At 41.2% G+C, this 27,043-nt stretch overlaps 2 protein-coding genes and 2 non-coding genes across 12 annotated transcripts; all 4 read left to right on the forward strand.

The window, feature by feature from the left end:
• Positions 1-7,055: 7,055 nt before the first annotated feature.
• On the forward strand, positions 7,056-18,410 carry tmpoa (thymopoietin a). 7 transcript variants are annotated; one of them, XM_061268846.1, is made up of 9 exons: positions 7,056-7,561; positions 14,131-14,248; positions 14,376-14,525; positions 14,972-15,111; positions 15,967-16,020; positions 16,110-16,172; positions 16,894-17,004; positions 17,210-17,334; positions 17,474-18,410. In XM_061268846.1, exons 1-9 carry the CDS (start codon positions 7,319-7,321, stop codon positions 17,868-17,870), a joined length of 1,401 nt encoding a protein of 466 aa, XP_061124830.1. In that variant the 5' UTR covers positions 7,056-7,318; the 3' UTR covers positions 17,871-18,410. The 7 variants fall into 7 exon arrangements, with proteins under 7 accessions (XP_061124830.1, XP_061124831.1, XP_061124832.1 ...); XM_061268847.1 differs by having other exon boundaries at positions 16,897-17,004; XM_061268851.1 differs by lacking the exon at positions 7,056-7,561 and adding an exon at positions 12,727-12,927.
• Positions 18,411-20,009: 1,599 nt separating this feature from the next.
• On the forward strand, positions 20,010-26,264 carry slc25a3a (solute carrier family 25 member 3a). Of its 3 annotated transcripts, none has more exons than XM_061268610.1 (8): positions 20,010-20,151; positions 20,546-20,712; positions 21,452-21,576; positions 23,225-23,404; positions 23,855-24,036; positions 24,344-24,516; positions 25,243-25,353; positions 25,710-26,264. In XM_061268610.1, the coding sequence occupies exons 2-8, from the start codon at positions 20,577-20,579 to the stop codon at positions 25,865-25,867; spliced, it is 1,065 nt and encodes a 354-aa protein (XP_061124594.1). In that variant the 5' UTR covers positions 20,010-20,151; positions 20,546-20,576; the 3' UTR covers positions 25,868-26,264. The 3 variants fall into 3 exon arrangements, with proteins under 3 accessions (XP_061124594.1, XP_061124593.1, XP_061124595.1); XM_061268609.1 differs by lacking the exon at positions 21,452-21,576 and adding an exon at positions 22,841-22,965; XM_061268611.1 differs by lacking the exon at positions 21,452-21,576 and adding an exon at positions 22,841-22,965 and having other exon boundaries at positions 20,016-20,151; positions 20,551-20,712.
• LOC133146025 (small nucleolar RNA SNORA53) lies at positions 24,070-24,274 on the forward strand. Its single transcript, XR_009711260.1, has one exon. It is a non-coding gene; the product is annotated as a small nucleolar RNA SNORA53 (small nucleolar RNA).
• Positions 25,391-25,596, forward strand: LOC133146026 (small nucleolar RNA SNORA53). The gene has a single exon (XR_009711261.1). It is a non-coding gene; the product is annotated as a small nucleolar RNA SNORA53 (small nucleolar RNA).
• Positions 26,265-27,043: the final 779 nt, after the last annotated feature.

The following is a 27,043-nucleotide window of genomic DNA, read 5'->3' on the forward strand; positions in this document are numbered from 1 at the left end:
CTGGAGCTTGATTTCTTAAGAATAACAAACAAACAAACAAACAAACCTAATAATTTGACTTGCTGGACTTTTGTACGTTTGTTACAGTGATGGAGTGGAAGATCGAAAATAGAACACAATCGCTTTTATGAATCTATTTTACTTTTGTTATCATGGTTGGATTTTCTTCCATTTACATGTACACATACGTTACAATATAAACTGAATTAAACCACTGAGACATATCTGCAAATAAATGAAACGCAGTTGCTGAATCGCGAGTATGTGGGAGTCCACTACACTGCAGCGGTCCCCAACCTTTTTAGCACCACGGACTGGATTTTTGTCAGACAATATTTTCACGGACCGGTGTTTGATGAAGTCAAGATTTTTGCGAAGAAAACTTCTAGAAACAATTTCAGAAAAAAAACAAATCAAAATGAAATGTCGAAAGCGGTAATAAATCAAATAATCACCGACTGCGCATTGTTTTTAGAAATTTTCTGAGCAAAAATTGTCAGTTTTTTAACTACAATCCCATTTTGGCAACCACAGTACCTTATACGTCTTTTCAGCCAATCATACGTACATGTTAGAGTGGTGCTCCGTCTAACTTATTTGCAAGAACCACACGGGAGACAGTATGCCCTTTGAGCACTTGCAAGTGTAGAAGTCGTTCGTCACTGTGCATACAGTGATGTTCGAACAAAGTCTAACTTTGGATTCTTGCAAGAGAGTATTTATTGAGAGAAAGCAGGGTGGGGGTGACAGGTTTGGTGAACCCCTGGCGTCTGGTGAGATCTGACCTTAACCCCATAGAAAATCTATGAAGTATTGTGAAGAGGAAGATGCAATACGCTAGACCCAACAATGCAGTGGAGCTGAAGGCGACTATCAGAGCAACCTAGGCTCTCATAACACCTGAGCAGTGCCACAGACTGATTGACGCCATGCCACGCTGCATGAATGCAGTAATTGAGGCAAAAGGAGCCCCGACCAAGTATTAGTGCTGTATAGGGGTGTAACGATTCATCGATACACATCGATTAATCAATATAATGTTCTACGATTTATTGGCATCGATGCTAAACGTAAACATCGATTTATATTGCCGTGTTTGACCTCGGACATTAGACGCGACTTTATTTTGAAATCCAGTTCATTGTTGCTTGCTTCCTCTTTCCGGGAGCAGTGAGCGGCGTGTTGTGTTGTGAGCAGAGCAGGCACGTGAAAGGGGAGTCGACAACTAGTACTCAGCTCCTGGGCTGGTGCTATGGCTAGTGTCCAAAAAGACGAGGAAATTTGCTCCCCTTTAGGCTTCAAGTCATTCGTTTGGAAGCACTTTGGGTTCCAAAGAAAAGATGGCTCAACGGACAAGACATGTGCAGTTTGTAAATCCTGCCATGCGGTGATCAAATATTCAGGGAGCACAAATCTCTCCGCACATTTAAAGAAAAAACACGACATCAAAGTTCAGTGTTAAAATAAGCACTTTGTATACTACAATACTCTTGTAATTTCCTAAATAGTTTGCAGTACCTTGTTCATTTTGCGTATGAATTGTTATAAATCAGGATATTGTTCTATATTTTTTATTTTAAAAAATAAATCGATCGTAGAGCACTATATCGCGATGTATCGTGAATGAATCACAGCAGGCTTTAAGATATCGGCAAATATCGTATCGTAGGTCTTTGTATCGATATGATATCGTATCGTGACAAAACCCGCGATTTACACCCCTAGTGCTGTACATGCTCATGCTGTTTATACTTTTCAGTTGGCCAACATCAAAAAAAAAAAAAGTAATAGTCTAGTTCTTTGAGATACCATATTCTATTTTGTTTTGGTACTGAATTTGGAGTTTTCATTAGTTGTCACTTATATCAAAATGAAAAGAAATGAACATTTGAAATACATCAGTTTGTGTGCTGTGCAATGCATGAATATAATGTACAAGTTTAACTTTTTAACAATTACTGAGATAATTCAACTTTTTGATTATATTCTAATCTACTGGCCAGCATCTGTACAGCGTGACGTCTTCAAAAGTGTTAGGGAGCTGATCTGAAGGAACACCCCGTGGATGAGGCGCGTACACCGGCTTTTAAGGTGTGGCGGACAAATACAAAATAAAATGATACGACCGGCATAAAAACAATGATATTGTGGTGTAACGTTATGTTTTGTGAACGTCACAAGGTGTAGGAGAGAATCTGGTCCATTTTTAAAAAAATAAAAGCTCGTTCAGAGTCAGATAAATAGAACCAAAATAATGCAAGTTATTTCTACTTTCTTACGCGGCCTTATTTGGAAAGCGAAAAAACGATGTTGTACGGCGTCGTACGGCGTCAGCACTAAGTTGTTTTCAATAAAAACATGAAGAACTCACGTTTGCGTCAGTCAATTTTAATTTTTATAAAGGATTATTCTCATTTAATGTCTTTAAATTCATCCGCGTTCTGCCATTGAAGCGGGGTGCATTCAAAGACCAGTCGTACAGACGGAACACTCAGTCACTTCACCAAAAAGCAACAATATAATTACGTGAGCTCTTTGCATAAACCTCGATGCAAAGAAACTCCTCTCTTTGGGTACAGGCTACAAGGAGTATATATTACAATGGAGACTTTCTACTTAATTGTGATCATCATTCATCCATCCATCCATTTTATTACTCAGGTATTTTCAAAGCAAATTAATATTGTTGCATTTATTAATTTGCTTTAACATGACAGCGCAATATAATTAAAAGCTGACACTATAGCAATGTCAAACGTGTTCATTTAAGAAAAAGCCACACACGTTTTGTGATCAAATCTTTCATAACGAGAATGATTTGAGTGAATTGATTTGAATGAATAATTGAGAAGAAATTTCAGTTCTGAAGACTCCTTTTGTCCCAAGCAAAGTGACAGATGGTGGGGAGGGGGATAAAAATTGTAACAAGAACTCTATAAAAAATGTCAAGCCGTGAGGATATGTCCCCCCCCCCCCCCCTTTATTTTGAGAACTCTATAAAAAATGTCAAGCCGTGAGGATATGTATCCCCCCCGCCCCCCTTATTTTTAAAATGGTGAGTGCTGGACTCCAGCTGTTTGTTTCTGTCTTCCTGGGGGTCAGTTGTGTTGTGTGGCAAATTTGAACAGGTTCCCTCATTCCTAACCCTAGTTATAGGGGAGAACATATCCTCACGGGTGCTCTGTGAGAATATGTTCCCCCCCATTTAAAACGGTGTATATGTAAATAAATGATTTGTGCACTGATAACTATACAATATTGGATGTTAAATAAATAAATAAACAAATAGATACCGTTTTTTTCCGTGTATAATGCGCAAAATTTAACTAATTTATTGTCCTAAAATCTGGGGTGCGCATTATACATGGGTACAATTTTTTTTTAATTTTTCTTTTTTAATTTTTTTTTTAGAAAATCATGGTACAACAAAACCAACAACAGGACTGACCGACAAAGTCGTGGAACAAAAAGACAGGGTGACATTACCAAAGACAGGAACAGAAACCAAACAGACATCATGACAGTAACACATGCAATGATCCGACGGTGAGCGAGGGGCAGACAGGACTTAAATACAAAACACGTTACATTGATTGAGATTGAGGTGACACAGGAAGGGAGGGGCGAGGCGAACATAAACTATGGCAACCTAGACACATAGCAAAACTGGGGACGAGACATGACAAATCTCCCCCGAAATAAAACTCACCTTTCTTCTTGTTTGTTGTCAATCGCGCATCGCATTCAGCCATCCTGCCCAACACACTTAGTAAAATTCATAATTGACGACACATCGTTTGATGCGATGGTGCAATCCTCGATGGTGTGTTATTGTCAAATATTGTTTGTTTTTTAATCTCCATCGCGGACCGGACGTCATACGGAGGCCGCCATTACAGATGCGCAGAACGGATGCGCAAGACACGTCAGCTATATAAAGAGCGAGAGTTCAGTTTTCTTCCTATTAGTTTCAATTCACAGTTTAATTAGCAGTTTCAATCAGCAAATAACAAAATGCGTATTACAGGTAATATTTTATTTCACAACACTTTGCCTTGTTCCTTTCGTCTCTGCTGTTCACTTCAAACACGCTCCATACGAACGCAATGCTCTCGTATCAGACGCTTGCTCGATCACCTGCTCGTTTGCTGTCACAATGTACCCTACACAAATCCGAAACATTTGTTGCGGCTCCGAGTCACGACGAGGGGCAAGTTTTGGTTTCCAAGGGTGTTTTTATTCCTCTTCAACGTCTCTCCCATACAGAGCCGCCTTTTTCACGTCCGCACGCCTTTTTCACATGTCCGCACTGATAGCGGTGGTGCCTTTACAGGCAGTCGGAGAAATCAACGCCAACAAAAAAAATTACATCCAGCCTAGTTAAGACCATACCAAAGACTATAAAAATGGGACTCAATGCCTCCCTGCGTGTGTGACGATCATTGGGACTTAAAAAATATATATATATATATATATTGGGTGCATATTATACATGGGTACAGGCTTTTTTCCAGCATCAACATGCCATTTTTAGGGTGCGTATTATAAATGGGGGCGCATTATACACGGGGAAAAAACGGTAATAATGTTTTCTTTCCTTTGTTGGTCAAACAATATTGTCTTGAACTCAAACTTGTCACCAAAGCACCCATTTTACCCCACCTTGTAAGTGCGCACTTCGCGTCATTCCGCCATTGTTTTCTGACAACAATACGCTGCCGCACAATGGACCCAACTATTTACCAACGAATGATTGCCTACAAAACAAAACAAGAATACCCAATTTGTATTACGAAGAAAGAGAAGTACGTATTGAGAAGAAAAGCTTCTTTTTACGACGTTGAGGGTAAGATACACATCGTACATAAATCAAGCAAATTAGATCCAGAGACGCACCAAAAATTCACATTGCAGAGCCTGCTAATTTCTACACTAACGTCAGAAACTTGAGTTTTAGAGCAGTGGTGTCCAAACTACGGCCCGCGGCAGTTTTTATTGGCCCGCAGCAAATTCTGAAAACATAATTGAATATGGCCCGCACAAGGATCTTGAGCTCAACTCTGTTGCACTTCTCGGTTTCAACACTAGATGAAGCCCGCCACACAAATGAAATCAAGCGAAGCATTTTGTTATTTGCTGATTGAAACTGCTAATTAAACTGTGAATTGAAACTAATAGGAAGAAAACTGAACTCTCGCTCTTTATATAGCTGACGTGTCTTGCGCATCCGTTCTGCGCATCTGTAATGGCGGCCTCCGTATGACGTCCGGTCCGCGATGGAGATTAAAAAACAAACAATATTTGACAATAACACACCATCGAGGATTGCACCATCGCATCAAACGATGTGTCGTCAATTATGAATTTTACTAAGTGTGTTGGGCAGGATGGCTGAATGCGATGCGCGATTGACAACAAACAAGAAGAAAGGTGAGTTTTATTTCGGGGGAGATTTGTCATGTCTCGTCCCCAGTTTTGCTATGTGTCTAGGTTGCCATAGTTTATGTTCGCCTCGCCCCTCCCTTCCTGTGTCACCTCAATCTCAATCAATGTAACGTGTTTTGTATTTAAGTCCTGTCTGCCCCTCGCTCACCGTCGGATCATTGCATGTGTTACTGTCATGATGTCTGTTTGGTTTCTGTTCCTGTCTTTGGTAATGTCACCCTGTCTTTTTGTTCCACGACTTTGTCGGTCAGTCCTGTTGTTGGTTTTGTTGTACCATGATTTTCTAAAAAAAAAATTAAAAAAGAAAAATTAAAAAAAAATTGTACCCATGTATAATGCGCACCCCAGATTTTAGGACAATAAATTAGTTAAATTTTGCGCATTATACACGGAAAAAAACGGTATCTATTTGTTTATTTATTTATTTAACATCCAATATTGTATAGTTATCAGTGCACAAATCATTTATTTACATATACACCGTTTTAAATGGGGGGGAACATATTCTCACAGAGCACCCGTGAGGATATGTTCTCCCCTATAACTAGGGTTAGGAATGAGGGAACCTGTTCAAATTTGCCACACAACACAACTGACCCCCAGGAAGACAGAAACAAACAGCTGGAGTCCAGCACTCACCATTTTAAAAATAAGGGGGGCGGGGGGGATACATATCCTCACGGCTTGACATTTTTTATAGAGTTCTCAAAATAAAGGGGGGGGGGGGGGGACATATCCTCACGGCTTGACATTTTTTATAGAGTTCTTGTTACAATTTTTATCCCCCTCCCCACCATCTGTCACTTTGCTTGGGACAAAAGGAGTCTTCAGAACTGAAATTTCTTCTCAATTATTCATTCAAATCAATTCACTCAAATCATTCTCGTTATGAAAGATTTGATCACAAAACGTGTGTGGCTTTTTCTTAAATGAACACGTTTGACATTGCTATAGTGTCAGCTTTTAATTATATTGCGCTGTCATGTTAAAGCAAATTAATAAATGCAACAATATTAATTTGCTTTGAAAATACCTGAGTAATAAAATGGATGGATGGATGAATGATGATCACAATTAAGTAGAAAGTCTCCATTGTAATATATACTCCTTGTAGCCTGTACCCAAAGAGAGGAGTTTCTTTGCATCGAGGTTTATGCAAAGAGCTCACGTAATTATATTGTTGCTTTTTGGTGAAGTGAATGAGTGTTCCGTCTGTACGACTGGTCTTTGAATGCACCCCGCTTCAATGGCAGAACGCAGATGAATTTAAAGACATCAAATGAGAATAATCCTTGATAAAAATTCAAATTGACTGACGCAAACGTGAGTTCTTCATGGTTTTATTGAAAACAACATAGTGCTGACGCCGTACGACATCGGTTTTTGCTTTCCAAATAAGGCGTACGCGCTCCCGCGGCAGGGGGAACAAAATCTCACGGGGGAACCAAATCAAGCACAACAGTGTCCGCGGCCTGGGGGTTGGAGACCTCTACAGAGATTGCTTCGTTTTCAATCATTGCCACTGACCAATAACAAACCACATTCAAGACCCATGTGATCAACTATAAGCCAATCACAGAAAAAACCACGCCCTGTCTGGGTCATTTTCCAAAGTGGGAAGAGCTTCTTTCCACTTTAAACCAGCACGTCCTACAGAAACGTAACTTCCGAAAGAAAGAGGAGGAATCCATAACTTTTATCACCGCGTGACGCAGTTGTGCACATTTTAACAGCGAAGAACCTGCTTTGCGGAATCGTTCCAGTAAGAGGCGCCAGTTAGCCTCTCTAATTTGGTCCACCACCCTCGAAGTAAGCTAGCCAGTTCACTCCGTTTGCTGCTGCAACCTTTTCCCCGTTGTCTTCGCACGCCGACATGCCGGGATACATGGACGACCCGTCGCAGCTCACCAAGGACAAGCTTAAAAGCGAGTTAATGGCTCACAACGTGGAGCTCCCGACTGGTAACCACAATAAAGATGTCTACGTTCAGCTTTATCTGGAGAATTTGACCCCGCAGAACAAAAAGCATGTCGCCGCCGCGACTTTGGACGCCTTTTCGAGTGACGAGGATCTGCCCCCGCCTGTGGTATCTAGGAGAAGCCGTTCCTCCGGCAAAGTGAGTACTTATTTGAGTTTTAAAACCGTTTCTGCTCTTCTTATCGTCTTTTAAATGCTCCATTGTGTAATTCAAATATAAAGGCACATACTCGACCACCATGTGGTGTGAATGCGTTTTTGACTTTTGTACCTCCTAACAAGAAGATACCGTTTTTTTCCGTGTATAGTGCGCCCCCATGTATAGTACGCACCCCTAACAATGGCATGCTGATGCTGGAAAAAAGCTTGTACCCATGTATAATACGCACCCAATTTTTATGAATTTTTTTTTAAATTTTTTTTTTTTAAGTCCCAAAGATCGTCACACACGCAGGGAGGCAATGGGTCCCATTTTTAAAGTCTTTGGTATGGTCTTAACTAGGCTGGATGTCATTTTTTTTGTTGGCGTTGATTTCTCCGACTGCCCCTAAACGCACCACCGCGCTCCGTGCGCACACGGCGGCTCTGTATGGGAGAGACGTTGAAGAGGAATAAAAACACCCTTGGAAACCAAAACTTGCCCCTCGTCGTGACTCGGAGCCGCAACAAATGTTTCGGATTTGTGTAGGGTACATTGTGACAGACGGCAAACTAGCAGGTGATCGAGCGAGCGTCTGATACAAGAGCATTGCGGTCGTATGGAGCGTGTTTGAAATGAACAGCAGAGACGAAAGGAACAAGGCAAAGTGTTGTGAAATAAAATATTACCTGTAATACGCATTTTGTTATTTGCTGATTGAAACTGCTAATTAAACTGTGAATTGAAACTAATAGGTGGAGAACTGAACTCTCGTTCTTTATATAGCTGACGTGTCTTGCGCAACCGTTCTGCGCATCTGTAATGGCGGCCTCCGTATGACGTCCGGTCCGCGATGGAGATTAAAAAACAAACAATATTTGACAATAACACACCATCGAGGATTGCACCATCGCATCAAACGATGTGTCGTCAATTATGAATTTTACTAAGTGTGTTGGGCAGGATGGCTGAATGCGATGCGCGATTGACAACAAACAAGAAGAAAGGTGAGTTTTATTTCGGGGGAGATTTGTCATGTCTCGTCCCCAGTTTTGCTATGTGTCTAGGTTGCCATAGTTTCTGTTCGTGTCACCCCGCTCTTCCTGTGTCACCTCAATCGATGTAACGTGTTTTGTATTTAAGTCCTGTCTGCCCCTCGCTCACCGTTGGATCATTGCATGTGTTACTGTCATTCTGTTCCTGTCTTTGGTAATGTCACCCTGTCTTTTTGTTCCACGACTTTGTCGGTCAGTCCTGTTGTTGGTTTTGTTGTACCATGACTTTATTTAAAAAATAAAAATAAAAAATTAAAAATTTTTTTCTTTGTACCCATGTATAATACGCACCCCAGATTTTAGGACAATAAATTAGTAAAATATTGCGCACTATACACGGAAAAAAACGGTAAGAGATTTGGGTCATCTGTTTTTGCTAGGAAAAGTCACTTTGCCCTGAATGGCCAATTTGTTGGGCCTAACTTTCATGTCAGCTGTCGTGGCCCTTCTCTAGTGGCGTTTGCGAGCGTCCCCCAGAGTTTGAAACATGTTACTACTTCACTGCTAAAGGTTGTCTAGTTTATATCAGTGGGCATGGGCCCAGAGAACACACGGGAAAGAGGGCGACCCACCCAGACACATCATTTTGCCAAAAGTGAGTTTAATATAGAGTACAACAAAGAAGACATGTTCAATTTCCATTGGTTACGTCCCACATGCATGCTATAGCTAATTGTCCACTGAAGTCGCCGTTCTGAGTCAGGCTCAGAACTTTTAAGAATTAACATTGAGGCAGGCCCAAATATTGATTCTTTTTTTTTTATTATTATTCACAATTCATTTCTATGCCATGTTTTCAAATGAGAATTCTTCAATGGCTTCAGTTAGTTTTACAATACGTGCACAATAAATTATGAGCCAATGCGAAACAGTTGTAAGCTATTTGGAATCGACTGCAAAAGGAGTCCATGAAATGCATTGAGTGGTTTTGTGTTGGGTGAAATTGTCAACATTCCTCTGTAATCATCCCGTCCGCATTTTTCCCAACTGCAAGACCAGGAGCTCGCGACTTCTAAAGCCAATGGAGCAGACGTTTGTAAACTCAAATTACAATCCAGAAATCCCATTTGGTTTCTGCCTAAATCATTGGGAACAAATTTACATTGAAGTGGAAATATTTTGTTTCGCATTTGTGTCATTTATAGGGCTTTTGAATACTAATTTACAGGTGTTTTTATTTGTAAAAAGCGCTGTTCGTACTTGTCACTTTTACATGTTTGGAACAGATGTAATGGTAGATGTCGCTTGACAAGATGATTGAACAGTGAACTAGAGATGCACCGATCCGACTTTTTCAGTTCCGATACCGATGCCGTGGCTTTGCGTATCGGTCGATACCCGATACCGATCCGATATTATGGTTGACTTGATTGATTGATTGATTGTATATTTATTGATCCCCAGGGGTGGGGAAATTCAGGCCCCAGCCGTATTCATACCACAGAGTGGGTATACAAAAGACACACAGATGGCATGAGCGCAACTCAATAGGCTCTCATAAGGCTGCCACACAACGGTGCCACAAAGAAAGGCAGAAAGTGCTCAAGATAAAAGCCATCAAAGCAAAACAAAGCTAAAAGACAAAGGAAAAAAAGCAACAGCGGCCAACCAGCACCCCTCAATACAAGAGAACACCCCAAAACACACAAAATAGCCTCCACGGGGTCCATAGACAGGTGTAGGGGCAGTCCAGTTCAAACTTAACAAGCTACATAACTCTACATGTGGAACAGAAAAGACCAAAGGCAATGGCATCAGGCAGACTACACAGTTCTTTGCTCTAAATTTGGGGTGTCCAAACTAACGGTCCAGTTTTTATTGGCCCGCACAAGAAGCTCAAGCTCAGCTTCTCAGTTTCCACACTAGATAGAGCCCGCCACACAAAGCGTTTGACGTCCCATTAACACCCCCCCGGAAGAGAAGCGAACACGCAGCGTTTCACATCCGATTATCCCCCCCCATTCGGGAGAGAAGCGAACGCGCAGCCTTTGACGTCCCATTAGCAACCCGAAGAGAAGCGAACGCGCATGGTTTGACGTCCGCTTAGCAACCCGGGGAAGAGAAGCGAACGTTCGCTCCATGTTTGCGTTTGTTTAGAAAACTCTCGTGGCATGCGGCACACGTGCTGCTGACGTATGACGTAGCCCGCGTCCCAATAGATTAAGGAAAGTATCGGCTCACAGATCGGTTGTATTTTCCGATACCCGATCCATCTATTTTGTTGATATCGGGACCGATATCCGATCCAGATATCGGATCGGTGCATCTCTACAGTGAACGTGAACTTGCATGTCATACAAGTCTTATTTGGTTGCCCGTGGGGGTTTATGTCTATTTGTGGCATTACATTTTTAGAAGACATCTGCAAGTACAGGTAGTAAACCACGTTTTTTTTTTTTTTTTTTTAATTAAACTTGAGATTTATGGGAGATTCGTATTTTCTTGGGAGTAGCTAGAAAACAAAATTATTATACATCAATTAACGTCTTTTTTCCACGTTGTGTTAATTGTCGCAAAGATATTTGTCACTTGCATGTTTTTTTGTTTTTGCTTTGTTTTATTGACGAAATGCTTTAGGCTGAAGCTAATCATAAACTATCGTGCTTCTCCATAATTAAGCAATTTGCCTCTTGCTGCTCTGCTATCCATCATGTGTTACCGGATGCACATATGTTTGCGTGATTATAGGCTGCTGGTACTTGAGGGATGTTCAGCACAAAAATTAATTCCTCACATTTTTCACATAGCAACCACTAGGCAGAGTATAAACCTGTATAGATAGATTGTGATGCTTTTTTAGTCGGCGTGTAGAGGACAAATGGTTAGATCTCATTTCTTCATTGGCAACCTCTTTTGGTCTTTGTGTACCCCCCCCCCCAGCTCAATCACAACAAAGCATGTGAGAATATAAGCAAGAGTTTTCACAGGAAAGTTTTGTGTCTAGAATTAGTGAGGGAGGTAGCGGGGTTAATAAACACAACATGATGAAAATGGGGATTTGGTAACTTGACAAAATATTTTTGGACATTTTGCATTTTAGGCATATCTTGAGTTTAATGGTCCTTGACAACATCCTACAAGAAAAACAGGTTCGGTCTCATCTGTTTTTCACTACAGATAACCAGTTGACCTCATTTATTTTCTTTGAGCCAAGTTAGCGTATGCATTGACCAGCAATTGAAAGCATTAAGGTAGAGATTTTACCTTACCATAGTTTGGCATGGATGTAACAATTCATTGAAAACTCCACTAGAGATGTAAGGATTTCTCAAAATGTGATTTAAGGTGCTTAAAATATGCGGGCTGTTTAGAGATGTCAGGATGAATCAATTAATCGCCTCGAGTTTTATTAGTCGAGTGATCATTTAGAGCCATTTGTCCAAAAGTAATGATTTGGATTTTTATAGTCTTTCGTGAGAGCAGACTGATCTATCTTTTGGGTTTGATCAAAATAGGACACTTGCAACCATCTGCTTTTAGTTTGGGAAATAATGACCATCAATCCTATTTGTGTGATATAACTTTGCTGTTAAGTTTTTAAATCACAAAAAAATTGGTTGATATCCAGTATTTTTTTTTTAATGCACTTTAATGCAAATAAAATTGTATACGATTAATCGATTCTAGCTCATTCTAAATATATCTTGATAGTGATAGCCCTACAGATGTTAAAATAAAAGCATCTTTCGGTTAGAAAATGAGTCATTGATTTTGTTTAATTAAAAATAAACCACTTTTAAAATTTGAATTGAAATCGGAAACTGAAAATTGAATCAAATCGGGGCTTGAGTGGAATGTTACATCCCCAGCACCCAGTTCTAATTCTCAACAAAAGCTAGTAAGGCAATGGAGAAGTCAAGCATACACTACAGTGACTCTCTCATTTCCAGTATTTGCTCCATGTTACCTCATCCAAGCTGCAATGTGGAGTTGTAGAGGAAAATCTGATGGCGTTTGAGTAGACGTACCCCCATAAAGTTTGCGGGCTGATGTCCAATTATGACCTCAGGTTTTAGTCATGTCTTTGAAAGATAGGGCGTGGTCTTCAGGAGAGGAAACACGAGCTAGTTCTGCCTTCCGCTTTTCCTGCTCTTAGCCAGACTGTTGTGGTTACGAAACACTTCCCTCGAGCTCAAATCAACCTGTCACGTTCATTATGATTGTGGAGTGCTAACTGACAAGTTGAACACAAGTTTCTGGAATTCTTCAGATTTTTCTACTAAAAGGACCATGCGTTTTGCAATGCGGTCGACTATGCACAGCTCGACTTTAGCGACCATGCCACGTGAACGCATGAAATCCGCCTCCACCGTAAGGTTGAAAGCCATCCAAAGCGGCTTAGGAGCAACGTTTTTAAAACCTGGTCTGGACAGTGCAGTGACTTCAGAGAGGGAGGGGTAGTAGAGGAGAGTTTGATGGAAACGCGAGGCAACATTCTTAAGGAAATGAAGTGCAAACCTGACATTCTTTAGCTGGTTTACACATTGGGTGTGTTATGACTTGAACATGTGCTGACAATTTCGGAGAGCTTGCAAACATCACTCGGGAGACTCGGAGTAAATTATGTGGTTTGGTGTGTTGATGAATATTTAGTCAATTGTGTTTTGGTTGCGGTTGTTGTCATTCTAATTGGAGCACAACCACACCAGGATGTGCTGACTGGGCCTTGGGCTATGAAAATGCATTGAGGAAGAAATGACAATGACCTCATTCCTTAACTATGCATACATACTGCTAATTTGGGTGGCGATTTTGTGTACATGTTCAATTCCTGCGCAATGTACAAACATTCCTGCGCATTTCATTACCGAGTGAGGCTCAATGAGTAGGGCTGCAACTAAATTCGAATTAATTGAGTAATCGATTAATTGGTGGATTATTTTGTTGCTGAATGAAAACAAGACATGTAACGTGTTGGAAAATAAAGAAAATGCTGATCTTTGTTTTCCAAAATAAATGCAGATGTTTTATTTTGATTCAGTACAAGCTGGATGACGAAATATAAAAGGTTGAAATGATGATATCCCAAGAATTTGGACAATTTTAAATTGGAAAATGTGTCTAAACAATTAATCGATTTGACTAATTTAGTAGTCGATTAGTTGTTGATTAGTCGATTTACCTCCAAACACAATACTGTATTATACAGTGGCCACGGTTTACTTGCCTCCGTATCATATCTGGATTTAAAAAAAAATAAAAAATAATTTGCGCACCCCAGATTTTAGGACAATAAATTAGTTAAATTTTGCGCATTATACATGGAAAAAAACGGTATGTCTATCTACCAGAAGTTCAACTGATTGGTCGACAATACTAAAAAGCACGATTAAAATAGAAATAGTCTGATTTATATATATATATATATATTGATATACTATGCAAATGAACTCAAGATGAAGGAGAAGCAGAGCGGCTTTTCTACGCAGGACGAACAAAACTGTAAAGCTTAACATAACTTCAACAAGGAAACAGATTGCGCAATGCTAAATCAAACTACCGTGTCCTTTACAGAAAGCAACCAAGAAGACAGACAAGACTCGACCCAATGAGTTGGACGTGACTACCCTGACCGATGACTACCTGAGGGATGAGCTGCTCAAACACGGAGTCGATGCCGGCCCGATTGTGGGTGAGTCCACCTTTCGCAAACACCTTTCTGCTTTACATCTATCGGACACTGGACACTTTTTTGGTATTGCGATTAATACAAATAATAATTGTTCATATTTAACTACTTTGACCAACTTTTTTTCCAGCGTCAACGCGTAAACTGTACGAGAAGAAGCTGCACAAACTACTTGATGACGGCCCTGCACAGGCGACAGTAACGAAGATAGTGGTCACGGATGTCCAAGTTAATCACAACGGCAACTCTGAATCGGACCTCTATAGCGACAAAGAGGACGGTTAGGCCCTGCACATGACCACTGGTTATTACAGATTAGATTGTTTGTAGAGCCACCATAATTTAAAATTAAGAATAAAAAGTAAATGTGAAAATACGCAGCTATAAATATATAAATTCAATTAAACATTTGATATATTTTAATTGAAATTGTCAATTATAATTTTTGATATTTGTTTCTATTTTCATCTAGTTTTGATTTTGGCAATTTTTTTTCCCAAACATCCAATAACCAAGCCGTAATAAAACCTCGAGTATATTTTTGTGTGAGGGGCAATCATTTAAAAAATGTTATGAAAACTAGCATACATCGCATTGTGTGTTGTATACACGTGTACATTATACATAACATTTTTATAAATTATAAAAGAAAAAAAAGGGGGTTATTAATGTGGCTTCAAGTATAAGGGTTAATAGACCGGCTCTCACATAGCATGCTGTTTTTAGATGTCACAACAGAACGGGAGCCTGAGCCAGTGCCTGAGCCAGTGGCTGAGCTCGAACCAGTTCCGGTGGTGGAGAGGCCAGTCAGGAGCCGAGGGAAAACGCCAGTCACTACTCGCACTCGCAGCAGCGAGCACAAGACTGTAAGTTGCTCCTCACGAGTTCCTCGCTTTTATTTCTTTGTGCTCTTAAATTGTTGGGAAAGTTGAAACTGGCTTCCTGTCACCAGAAGTGTTTTGCCATCAATGATATGGGGAAGGTGGGGATGGGACACAGCTGGGTTTTATTAGAATTTAACCTCACACTGGAGATGAAGTGTGTGTGTGTGGGGTGTGTGTGTGTGTTTATGCTCGAGTACAGTGCAGTCCCTCCCAGTGTCAAGTGAGCCTGCTTGTTTTTTTTCCTGCATGTCAGACTCAAAGCACATGACGTGGATTAGCCGTTTCCACGGCATAGCAGATTCTTTTCATGGCAGACTTTTCACTAACCCCGATGTCTGCTTTTGATATCGGTATGCTTTCTTCCGGGTTACCCACCTTTCATTGTGCAGAACGGCTTTTATTTTATCGTCGTGACATTCGTCTCATTTTATTCTTTCTAGCAACGGAGCGTGACCGTGTTCTTGTCTTTGTTTACCGATTTTGGCAAAACAGCTCTTCCTGCTTACGTAACATGTATTTGAATCAAACGAAAATTGAAATATTGAATAAAACACACGTTTGTAGCATGTTTTTATGATGCCGTTATGGGTGAAATCACTTGGAGCCTCTAACTAAAAAAGTGTTAGCAAAGTTGTCCGCTACATGAGTGCATCGTCAAACGCTGTCGGCTGACGGATGGCAGTAAATGATACTTGGATGATAACATACAGTACATATTCAAAGTATGTATCACAAACTTTGGATTTAGTTTTCCTTTTAGGTTTAAGTTGTGAAAAAGAACACTAAGCACATGCTGAACTCCTTCCCCCCCCCCTTTCTCTTTTGAAACCCGTTTAGTTTCACCATAAACAAGTGGCAACCGAGACTCTTCTCAACACAGCTCTGCTTGAGGTCAGCTGTTTGTTTGGTTGTTTGTTTGGTTGGTTGTTTTTTTTATCACATATTTCACATTTTTGCCTTCATTGATGCCGGTCTTTTAGGCCGCTGAGCCACGACTTGGACCGATGTTGGAAAACAGTTTAACTTTGACACCATCATTTAGGGTGCGTTGCACTTAGATTTGACTGCTTCTACACTGATTTTTTTTTTTGGATTGGATTTGCTCAATTTTACTCAAAGCCATGCACTTCTCAAGTGGTTGCATGAAAGAAAATAATCTGCATCAAGATAATCTCAAGTTTGACACCTATGCTCTACTATACTATATCTACTTAAATGTATCTGGATGTGGATAATTTTATTTTGTACAATTGAATTGAATGAATTCAACACCATCTTTTCCCAGTGTGCTTCCATTGACGTTCTCTAATATCGCACTGTGCTTTCTTCAGCGCCGACCTGAGGAACAAAGCCCTCTGCCAGCTACCAAGCAATCCAGGCCTTTCTCCCCTTGTGTTTACAAATCAAATGCTGACCCTGTTACTTTTAGACCTGTTTGCAATATTTCACCTATTAGAAATGAGGACACCCATTGGTGGCTGGAATCCAAGGTTGGCAGTTGGGATTTCAGGGTTACTGTACTTTTGAACGTGGACAACTGTGGTGGCACCGTTGCTTTGCGCGCTGTATTATATTTCCTCCACATGTGACACGTAAAAGCTAAACTGGTCCATTTGGGCGGTGAAGCTACTCTCGCATGCCAGATGGTTGGTTACGGTGAATATATGTAACTGCTTTTTCACACACAGTTGTTGAGTTTCTGTCGGGGCAGTTGTCGGACAGCCGGCAGGGTTAAACATCACAATCACATGCACAGTTTTTCAGCAGGAGGTGTTTGGGTCACCAGATGACCCGCAGCATAAGAGACAGAAGAAAATCACAAGCTTCCTGGCCAAAAGCAGCCCTGTGAAGACGCACGGTGGCGTAGTGAAACAGGTGTACAGCCAGACCAGTTTTTTTTGCGGTGGTCACCTAGTGGTGTATTAAAGGTTTTGAGGGGGGTGTCATTTGTTTACTTCGCCATGCACTTCCTGGTGTTTTGTGCATTTTAATTTGGAAAATAAGCACAACATATTCATCAAGCTGATGACCTCTGTTCACCATTATTCAAACATAAATGAATATGTCTGTGTTTGTTCAGGTGGAGAAGATAGCAGCCAGTGAGCAAACCCCCAAAGTGGACAAGAAAGATGTCCTTGAAGAGCTCTTTGCCAATGATGTATGGAGTCCCTTTGCCGATGATGTATTGAGTCCAAACAGAATCGCGTAAGTAGTCGAGTACAAAACACTTTGATATGTATCCTACCTAGCTGTCAATATTAGCATAGTATTTGAATGCCTTTCCTGCCTTAATACCTCCACATTATCAAGCGATGAACCAGAACTCGTTTCCTTTTTTTCTTAGGGCGACTTGTAGACGGCCAATTCGAGAAGCTGCCGGGCGCTCAGTGATCCTCAGCGATCTGTGGAATGTTGAAAACTCTCCTCTTTACTCTCCCAAAACTACAAAAACCATCAATAACACCACCTCCTCTTCCTACACAGAGAGCCGTGTTATCAACAGAGTCAACAGCTTGCCAAACTCCTCAAAACCTTTGTCAGGCACATCTGTACTTGTGTCTGCAGCGCCCTCGAATGGTCTTACTAAGGTAGTGCGCCCAGGCATAGCTCTGTGGAAGAAGGTCCTCCTACTGGCAATTGTCGGTGCCTTTGTGTTTTTTATTTACCAGGCCATGGAAACCAATACCATCAACCCATTTTCAGCACCTGAGTCCGAGGTAGCCGCCGGCAGCAAAGCATAGAGCTTGTAGGGAAGGTAGTTTGGGAGGACTGTTTACTCATAACATTTAAATTTTATCTGTGAATCACCATTAGTCTTTTTTTTTTTTTTTTAACATAAGTGGTCTGAAATGATCACTGTCCACATTGTCCCCCCCCCCCCCCCCCCCCCTTCTCACTGGATGTTGAACCACCCTGAGATCACAACAAAGCCAGACACATACGAAAAACCCAAATACCATAGAAGATGTGGACTCACTAATACTGTATTTTATCTTTTTTGGTTATTCTTAACATGCATGGTGTGATTGAACTTTGTTGAGAAATTGTTTCTCACACTTGCTTTTGAGTGCAAGTCTTATTAGTTGTAGCCTTGGGGTTTTATTTTGTACATGAGCCAGCTTTGTAGGCTTATTATCCAAACACAGTTTAAGCCTTATAAATATTTTTCTGAAGTGTTCTCTTTATAATAAATGTCTTACTGCATTCTACTTCATTATGCATTTGTGTCCCAGTTGTTGACATGCAGTACTGAATTTACCAAATAAATGATAAAAATGTGACAGTTGAAAGTGCTTTTTATTTTGTAACATTTAACCAATTTCTTAAGGTTTGGTCACTTTGTAATTATGTAAAAATGTAGGCCTGCACTTTTGGTAAGTTAAGTTCGGCATAGTGACAACATGTTGATACTAATAACTGAGTTGACACTGAACACGATGGCATACCGTTGGCTGGAGGACTTAGCTGCTCATCTTTGAGAAGGACAAGCTTTTGATGTCATTTGGACCTTGAGTAGTAGAACACATCTTTAATGTTCTTATTGTTGATTTTTATTTATATTGTTGGCCATTCACCAACCACCAGTCTCAAGAGCGCAAGTGGATTGTCACATGGCTACATATGTCACGTTAGCAGGCTTGTTTATGCCACATACCATGCATAACAGCAATGGGTTGATGAAATGATGGTTTGAACCTGAACCTTTTTGCTGGCATCGCTGAACAAAATGATTTGTGTAAATAATACGTACATGATGTAAACATGGACAAAACCTCAATGTTATGTTGTTGTTTTGCTACATACACCACGTTAGCAGGCTTGCTTATGCCACATACCATGCATAACAGCAATGGGTTGATGAAATGATTGTTTGAACCTGAACCTTTTTGCTGGTATCTCTGGACAAAACTCAGCGCCGCCTGTACTTCCTGCGGAAACTCAGGCGAGCAAGTGCGCCATCATGACCACATTCTACCGTGGCACCATTGAGAGAGTCCTCTCCAGTTGTATCGCTGTGTGGGGTGGTAGCTGCACTGAATACAACATGAAGGCCCTGCAGCGCATATTGAACACAGCTGGTAAGGTTATTGGTGCTTCACTCCCCTCCCTGAAGGACATTTACACCTCCCATCTCACCCGCAAGGTGACCGCGATTGTGTCTGATGTGAGTCACCCCGCTCACTCTTTGTTCGGTCTTCTGCCCTCTGGGAAGAGGTACAGGAGCCTGCGCTCCCGCACCACCAGACTCACCAACAGCTTCATACTCCAGGCTGTTAGGATCCTGAACTCTCTCCCCCCTCCTGCGTAACGTCCTATACTTTTGCGCTATATATGCACACTTGCTCCATTTTTGCTCCTTTTATGTTGTTTGTTTATTAATTATTCATCGCTCTTATTTATTCATTGTTCGTGCCTTCTTGTTTTTACTTTTTGTGTTGTTTACTTGTATGTATATTGTGTACTATGTCTTGTCACCGTGGGATAGTGGGAAACGTCATTTTGATCTCTTTGTCTGTCTTGACATGTGAGGAAATTGACAATAAAGCAGACTTTGACTTTGAACAAAGTTTAAAGGTTATTTTGTTCTTTTGTTGCGCGCGCACTAAACTACAACTAAAACCTTTTTTGTCTCTGAGCAACTGGATGTCATTTTTAGTCAAGTTGCAAAATGGCCGCTCCTGAGATGGATAAAAACGGGTCAATTTCGCTGCTTAATTTATATTCTACAAACGTAATATTAATCAGAATATCGTGTTTAAACTGGTAGGGAAGCAGATTGTAAAGAAATGTTTGAGTTGACGTCCCATTTAAAAGAGCTCGAGCTGGTGTCATTTCTTTCTTACCGCTAGGTGGACTCAAGAATTATTGCATCCAAACTGCAGCGTAGAGAAAGTCGATAACCCTCCCACAGGACGAACTGTGACGTCACGAAAGGACAAAGCCCTACCGGAGGTCGTCCTCTCTCTCTTGGAGCCGCCGGTTTGCAGCTGAGCGGAGACGCCATCTTAAGACGCACATCAAGTAAGTTACATTAATCGTTTTAAAAGCAACTGCGTGAAATATCCATCAAGATTATAATGTTTGGTTGGCATCTCCTGACATGTAACCACCATAAAAAGATAAACTACTGCTTTTATTTCCGTGAGTGGCATAGGGCAACCATTCCACCTTGTAGCGGTCAAGTTAGCATTGCAGTGTAGCATACAAGCTAGGACATGAATGTATGTGACCGGGCAAGTAGATTTAAGTCATTTAACGACATAAACGTCACCAAGTGCAATAGTTCAGTGTTCTTTGGACATCACTGATGGAATTACTAATATTACATCACATTTGTAAAGTTCATTCGTGCATGCTGCTCGGTGGGGGGTGGGTAGCTTCAACCCAATCATAGCTAACCTGTTGCTCATTGCAGCGCAGCTCCGCGGACAGGCAGGACCACCAGCATGTATCCCTCGACTTTGACGCAGCTGGCCCGGGCCAATCCATTCAGCGCCCCCCTGTTCGCGCTCCAGAAAGTGGAGGAACCACAGCAGAGTGCACAGAGGACACGCCGACTGGCGGCAGCCGCTACGGCAGACGGTAACGACCTACTCGCCTCCCCAGGCCGCGTTCTAAAAACCGTTTTTATCGCTTTGCTCCTTAACCGTGGACCTTATTTATTTTTACTTGCTAGTATTTGTGCAATGCATATCAACATTTCTCAATAGGTGCTCATAGGCGGCATGCGTATTCAGGCCTTTGCTAAAGCTAAACTGCTAATGTAGGACAAGGAAGGGCACACAATCTCCCTTTCATATAGTGTCAAAAAAGGGTGTGTGATGACATTATGACAACGTTGCATTCAATCTATAGTAACCAAATTGTAAGCGCAGTAGTGAAACGAGAAGAAATTGTCCTGGCATTTGGATATAGACCTGGTTGTAAAAGCAGTACAGTTTTAAGGTAAGATCTACATATTTTGTCTGAACAAAATAAAACAAAAGGCTAGTACAGTGTCCCAATTTGTTTCGAGGACTGTAGCAACTTTTCAAAGACTTTGTCAAGAATATTGATGTTCTTATCTTTGACTTAGATGAATAATCAAGTTGGTAGTCTCAGCTATGTTTTCTGACAACACCGTTGCCCTTTGCTATTGCAGGCCATTTCTAAATTCTACTAAGTTTGTAAATTATCCTTCATTTCGGCCTTTTAGTTTATCAGACCAACCGGTTGGTTTGTTAGTGATTCTGTTAGTGTTTTTTTGGTGTAATATCATATATTTATGGATTTCCTTCCCCCCCCCTCCCCTTTTTTTTTTAAATCTAACCTGTTCCTTCAGAGGGAAACAGTTGTGAATTTGGCTCTCAGAAGTATTTCGTCCTGTGTGGCTTTGGTGGGATTCTGAGCTGTGGCACCACACACACAGCAGTCGTTCCCCTCGATCTGGTCAAATGCCGACTGCAGGTCTGTCCCCCCCACGCCCCTCAACTCAGTTTTTGTACTCCATCCGTGACGTTTGATTTTTTTAAGTTTCGAATTTGCATGTAAATATGCATACAATCCAGTTTTGAAATCCCTGCCCCTGGCATGCATATTGGAGTGATCATTCGATGGCTGCATGCCTCGTACCTCATTGATTGTCTACGCCCACTGCACGCACGTGGTGTCATTTGACCCTTTCTCCTCTGAGAACAATTGAGGAAGAGTGTAGGTTAAGGTGATTGTGAGGCTGATATCATTGACTGGGAAGAACTTTTTTTCCCAGTTAATTTTGAATGCGAAATAATGGATTATATTTTTCCTGAGGTGACATTTCGTTTGCATAGTCTCTAACCCGCCAGGTAAGACTGATTTGAAAGGTGAAAATACATCTGCTGAATACAATTATTCCATGTCCCATTGTTATAATTGAAGAAATTGCTTCAATGTGAATTTGATTATTGTTCGTGAGGAAAACACAAACTTCTTTGACCACACTGATTGGTTGCACATATTCCACAATAGATATGGGCGTAATAACCAATTTGTGTATTGACTAATATGCATTTTGGCATTAATTGTTAATTAAGTCAGAAACCTTCTGACGTATCCTCGTGCACTTGTAAACTTCCAAAAAATCAATGTGGTCCATTGAAGTTCATACCAAAATCACTTGTCAATGAGATTTTTTGTGGTCCAACAAATGATGGCAGGTTTGAGACAGCCACATTAAATGGAAGAGTCCCATTTGAAAATGAATTGAAACTATAATCTGCCTTTTCCACTGTCTGGTACCTGATTCACCCGATGCGACTCGTACTTTCTGTCTCCAAGTGCCCCGACTAGGGATGGACCGATATCAAATTTTGACGGTATGATAACTGTGAACAAAAATGTCAGTACTCTCAAATAGCCAATTGTCAACACCGAACTAATCACATGGCAAACAGCCTCCCAGACTAGTGCTTACAGTCAGCCCCCTCTAGGCTACACCCCCAATCTCATTCAAATTAGCCACCTCAAAAGTGGAAACTCTACTGCAATAACTTTAGGTATATACAATTGAGTCACTACTGCACAGTGGAAATGTGCGAATAAAGTTGACAGATCCACAAAGATTTGTGGTTCTTTTTATACAATACTGAAAACTCTTCCCTTATGTGGCCCTGAATTGGTGTTGTTTTGATTCCTTTTTTGTTTTGCATGTGACCCTTGCATGTTGCACGTATGTTGTCCCCTTCTACCACAGATGAGTTTAGCTGTGAGTTTGGCTCCTCAAAGTACTACGCCCTGTGTGGCTTTGGGGGCATCCTGAGCTGCGGCCTCACACACACGGCGGTAGTACCCCTCGACCTTGTCAAGTGTCGTCTGCAGGTTTGTATGGAAAAATCTACGCTCGGTAGTGGCTGCAATTTGCCAGAAGACACTCCAAACCCGTGGCTCAGTGCCAGATTAGAGCTGTGATGAAACAGTAAACTATATTCATAATAAATATTGATTGATTTGAAATCCCCCTCTAAATTACAGCCACCATTTAGAAGCAATTGAAAGTACTTGCCAAATTGCAGGGTGGTGAAATTGGATCAGGAAATGCAACGCCATGGTCCTTACTGGGGTGCTTCTGTTTTCTTAGGTGGACCCCGACAAGTACAAGAGCATCGGCAATGGCTTTTCCGTCACTGTGAGGGAGGACGGTGTTCGAGGCTTGGCCAAGGGCTGGGCGCCGACCTTCATCGGCTACTCCATGCAGGGCCTCTGCAAGTTTGGCTTCTATGAAGTGTTCAAGATCTTTTACAGTGACCTGCTTGGAGAGGTTTGCCCAACGTCATAAAGCATATACTAAATCATAAACTAACTTTTGTTGCGGTCCTCCTCATAGCCATAGTTTCTTTCCGAAAGCCGTTATGTCAACCCAAATGAATGTATGAATGACTGTCAACCCAAATGAATGTATGAACGTCTAATAGTATAGTTTTCACAACAAACTGATGATTAACTAGTTTTGAAATCAGAGACAAGCAGTTTTTTAAAAAATATGAACAGTAATAAAACTTGCTGGGAACATCTCTATTAGTGAAGACAATTTGTAATTTTAGTTTTGTCACAGTTGATGCAGAATTAGTCTTGGCGGGCCAAATATAATTAATTACAATGTGGGCCAGATTTGGTCCGCAGGGCTGAGTGACACCACTGTCCTAAAATCTGTTAGAAAAACAACCAGGTTTGTACTTATGTTTCTATTTTTGGTGATCTTGCAAAACAGGAGAACACCTACATGTGGAGAACATCTCTGTACCTCGCTGCCTCAGCCAGCGCCGAGTTCTTCGCTGACATCGCTCTGGCTCCTATGGAGGCTGTCAAAGTGCGCATCCAGACCCAGCCGGGTTACGCCAACACCCTCCGGCAGTGCGTTCCCAAGATGTATGCCGAGGAGGGTATCTGGGCGTAAGTGAGCCAACTGCTTTTTGACCATTTGACCACACGTTCCTTAGATCCACCTCTGGGGGGTACTCTGCTCTCAGCGGATGCCCTCAGCAGCTTTCTGGCTGTACAGTTGGAGGTGCTTGAGTCATTGGCGTGTGAGAGCAGTCTACCTGTTTCTCGGCTCACCTGCACCACTGGCAGCCCTGTTTTTTAAAAAACAGGAAATCAACCAGTGTTGCTAGCCAGGGGAATGGACATTTGGACTTGCTTGTATTGAAACAAAATTACTGTGGAGTCTCACGTCTTGCTCAAATCTCCAACCTTGTAGTTTCTACAAGGGGGTGGTACCATTGTGGATGAGGCAGATTCCGTACACCATGATGAAATTTGCCTGCTTTGAGCGCACCGTGGAAATGCTCTACAAGCACGTCGTCCCCAAGCCCCGCAGCGAGTGCAGCAAATCAGAGCAGCTGGTGGTCACTTTTGTGGCCGGTTACATTGGTAAGTACAGCGTGGGATGGCATCGTAGGGCTTGAAATAAAGTATTTTGAGTTGAAATAGATTTAAGAAAATAAAATATTATGCCTCACTGTGGCACATATTGATTTATTAATTAGGAATGGTCTTGGTCTGGTACCGGTACTCGCAATGTTGGGCTGATACCAGTAACGAGCACTCTATTGTGGCCACTTTTTACAATCAGGACCTAAGAAATAGAAGAATAGAAAATTAAAATTCATGCAATTTTAAGGAAAAGTGCTATTTTGGGATACATAGGTCGTTCTTTAAAATTTATGAACTCGTGGTAACAGTGCTTGCTCATCATTGCTACTCAAGAGCTGAGTACTCAAACTAGCATCGGACAGAAAAGACATGGCATTGGAAATCCCTGCTATTCATTTTACATTTGTTGGTAAATTAATGGTAAAGTACGCCAAAGCAATTAGGTCGACAAATTCTTCTTTGGCTCAATATTCTGCCGGCCATGTTTGGTTTAACGGACAGCAAGTTTGATGTTTTATTGCTGTGATTAAGGCTGACAGTAACCGGGCATTATCTCAAATAATGACATTTGAACGAATAATAAAATGATTGACTCCGCTACTGTCCAGCCAATGACAAATATGATTTATGTCAAGAATAGAGGATAGGTTTAAAAAAAAAAAAAATCTTTTTTCGAATCCAGTTGTAGTAATTAAAGTGATTTCTATCTCTGTGTACATACAGCTGGTGTGTTTTGCGCCATCGTGTCCCACCCTGCTGATTCTGTGGTGTCTGTGCTGAACAAGGAGAAGGGAAGCACTGCTGTCCAGGTCCTCAAGAAGCTCGGTCCCAAAGGTGGGTTTCAAGGATTTAAACAGGGTTTGAGCTACAGTACACGCTCCTTAGATCCACCTCTAGAGGGCTCTGTGCTCTTGAGCTAAGCCTCTCTGCAGCTTTGCGGCTGTACAATTGGAGGTGCTTGAGTCATTGGCGTGTTAGAGCAGTCTACCTGTTCCCCGGCTTACCTGCACCCCTGGCAACCCTGTCCTCAATAAGGCAGGGCATCTCCCAGTGTTGCTAGCTTGGTGGACGGACAACTATTAAGTGTATTTGTCAAAGACCTTCATAGAAGTTGTGTAGAATATAACTGATTGACCGAAATTTGTCACCAGAATATTTGTGTATTTTGCTGTGCTTTTCATTTTGTGCAGGTGTGTGGAAGGGTTTGGTTGCCCGTATCATCATGATCGGTACTTTGACAGCGCTGCAGTGGTTCATCTACGATTCAGTCAAGGTCTACTTCCGTCTGCCCCGACCCCCTCCCCCTGAGATGCCCGAGTCCCTCAAGAAGAAGCTCGGCATAGAGTAATAGCACCACGGCCACTTCCATTATGAGATGGCAATCAGCAAATGACAACTAATTTCTCAACTTGCAGTCGGTGCGCACAGCAGTTTTATATATTTATGCCCTCAGTCCAGCTGTTTCGATGAATGGGGCTTAACTATCCTGTATATTTAACATACAAAATTATGTAATAAAAAGAACCTGTTGTCGTCGATCTTTGGTCACCCAAAAAGATGGAAAAAGAATATTTCTTTGCTGTGCAGCACTTGTCATTTTATTTTGCTCCTGTGATTTGAGAATGGAAATTAAACGCACTTCCTGGGGAATGTTAGTTTTTTTTTTTTTCATTCAAATTTGCAACAAAACAGAATTATAGTTTGCGCCTGTGATTTGAGAATGGAAATTAAAAACACTTCCTGGAGATGTTCCTTTTTTTTTTTCATACAAAATTGCAACAAATCTGAATTTGCTTATTAATATTTGCAAACTTAATCATTTAAGCTCATCCCAAACCAGCCAGGATAATGTGCCTGACTTTTGGGCTTTGTTGAGTACATTTTCAGTATTGTTAAATCAAATAAATTATCATACTTAATGATCTATGAATCTACTAATGAAATACATATCAATGTAAATTACAGTATAAGATTAGCTTAATGATGGAGCTCTGACTAAATCATCAAATCCGTAATATTTACTCACAAAGGTGATAATGGACATGCAGATATGAAAATCAATTAGCACAGTCCTAAAAAGCAAGGAGTAACAAGAACACAGGGAATAAACTAATCACAAAAGGCAACATAACATGCCTCTTCCATTTTCTGTAAGGGCATGTGATGTCAAAATGGCCGCCCCGGAAGATAGATCGAAACGGATGGATTTTTCTGCCTAATTCCTACTGCTTAAACACAATATAAACCAGATAACATGTTTACACAAGTGGATGCGCATAGAACAGAATAGAATTGTTCATGTTCCCCTTAAAAGTACAGTCATTTTAATTATTTGGTAATGCTATGTCAAACATGCTTCTCTCCACGACTTGTTCTGCTTCCCGTACAGCTGACCGGTGGGTAGCGCTGTATGGAATGACATACTAGACTTTCTGTGTGCCACTTTTACATAAAGATGCCTGCGTATACAGTCAGAAATATCAATATTGTGATATTTCCTGAAATATCAACCACCCCTGGGCCT

This window comes from Syngnathus typhle, linkage group LG21 (genome assembly GCF_033458585.1).
Source record: "Syngnathus typhle isolate RoL2023-S1 ecotype Sweden linkage group LG21, RoL_Styp_1.0, whole genome shotgun sequence".
In the NCBI taxonomy this organism is placed as follows: Eukaryota; Metazoa; Chordata; class Actinopteri; order Syngnathiformes; family Syngnathidae; genus Syngnathus; species Syngnathus typhle.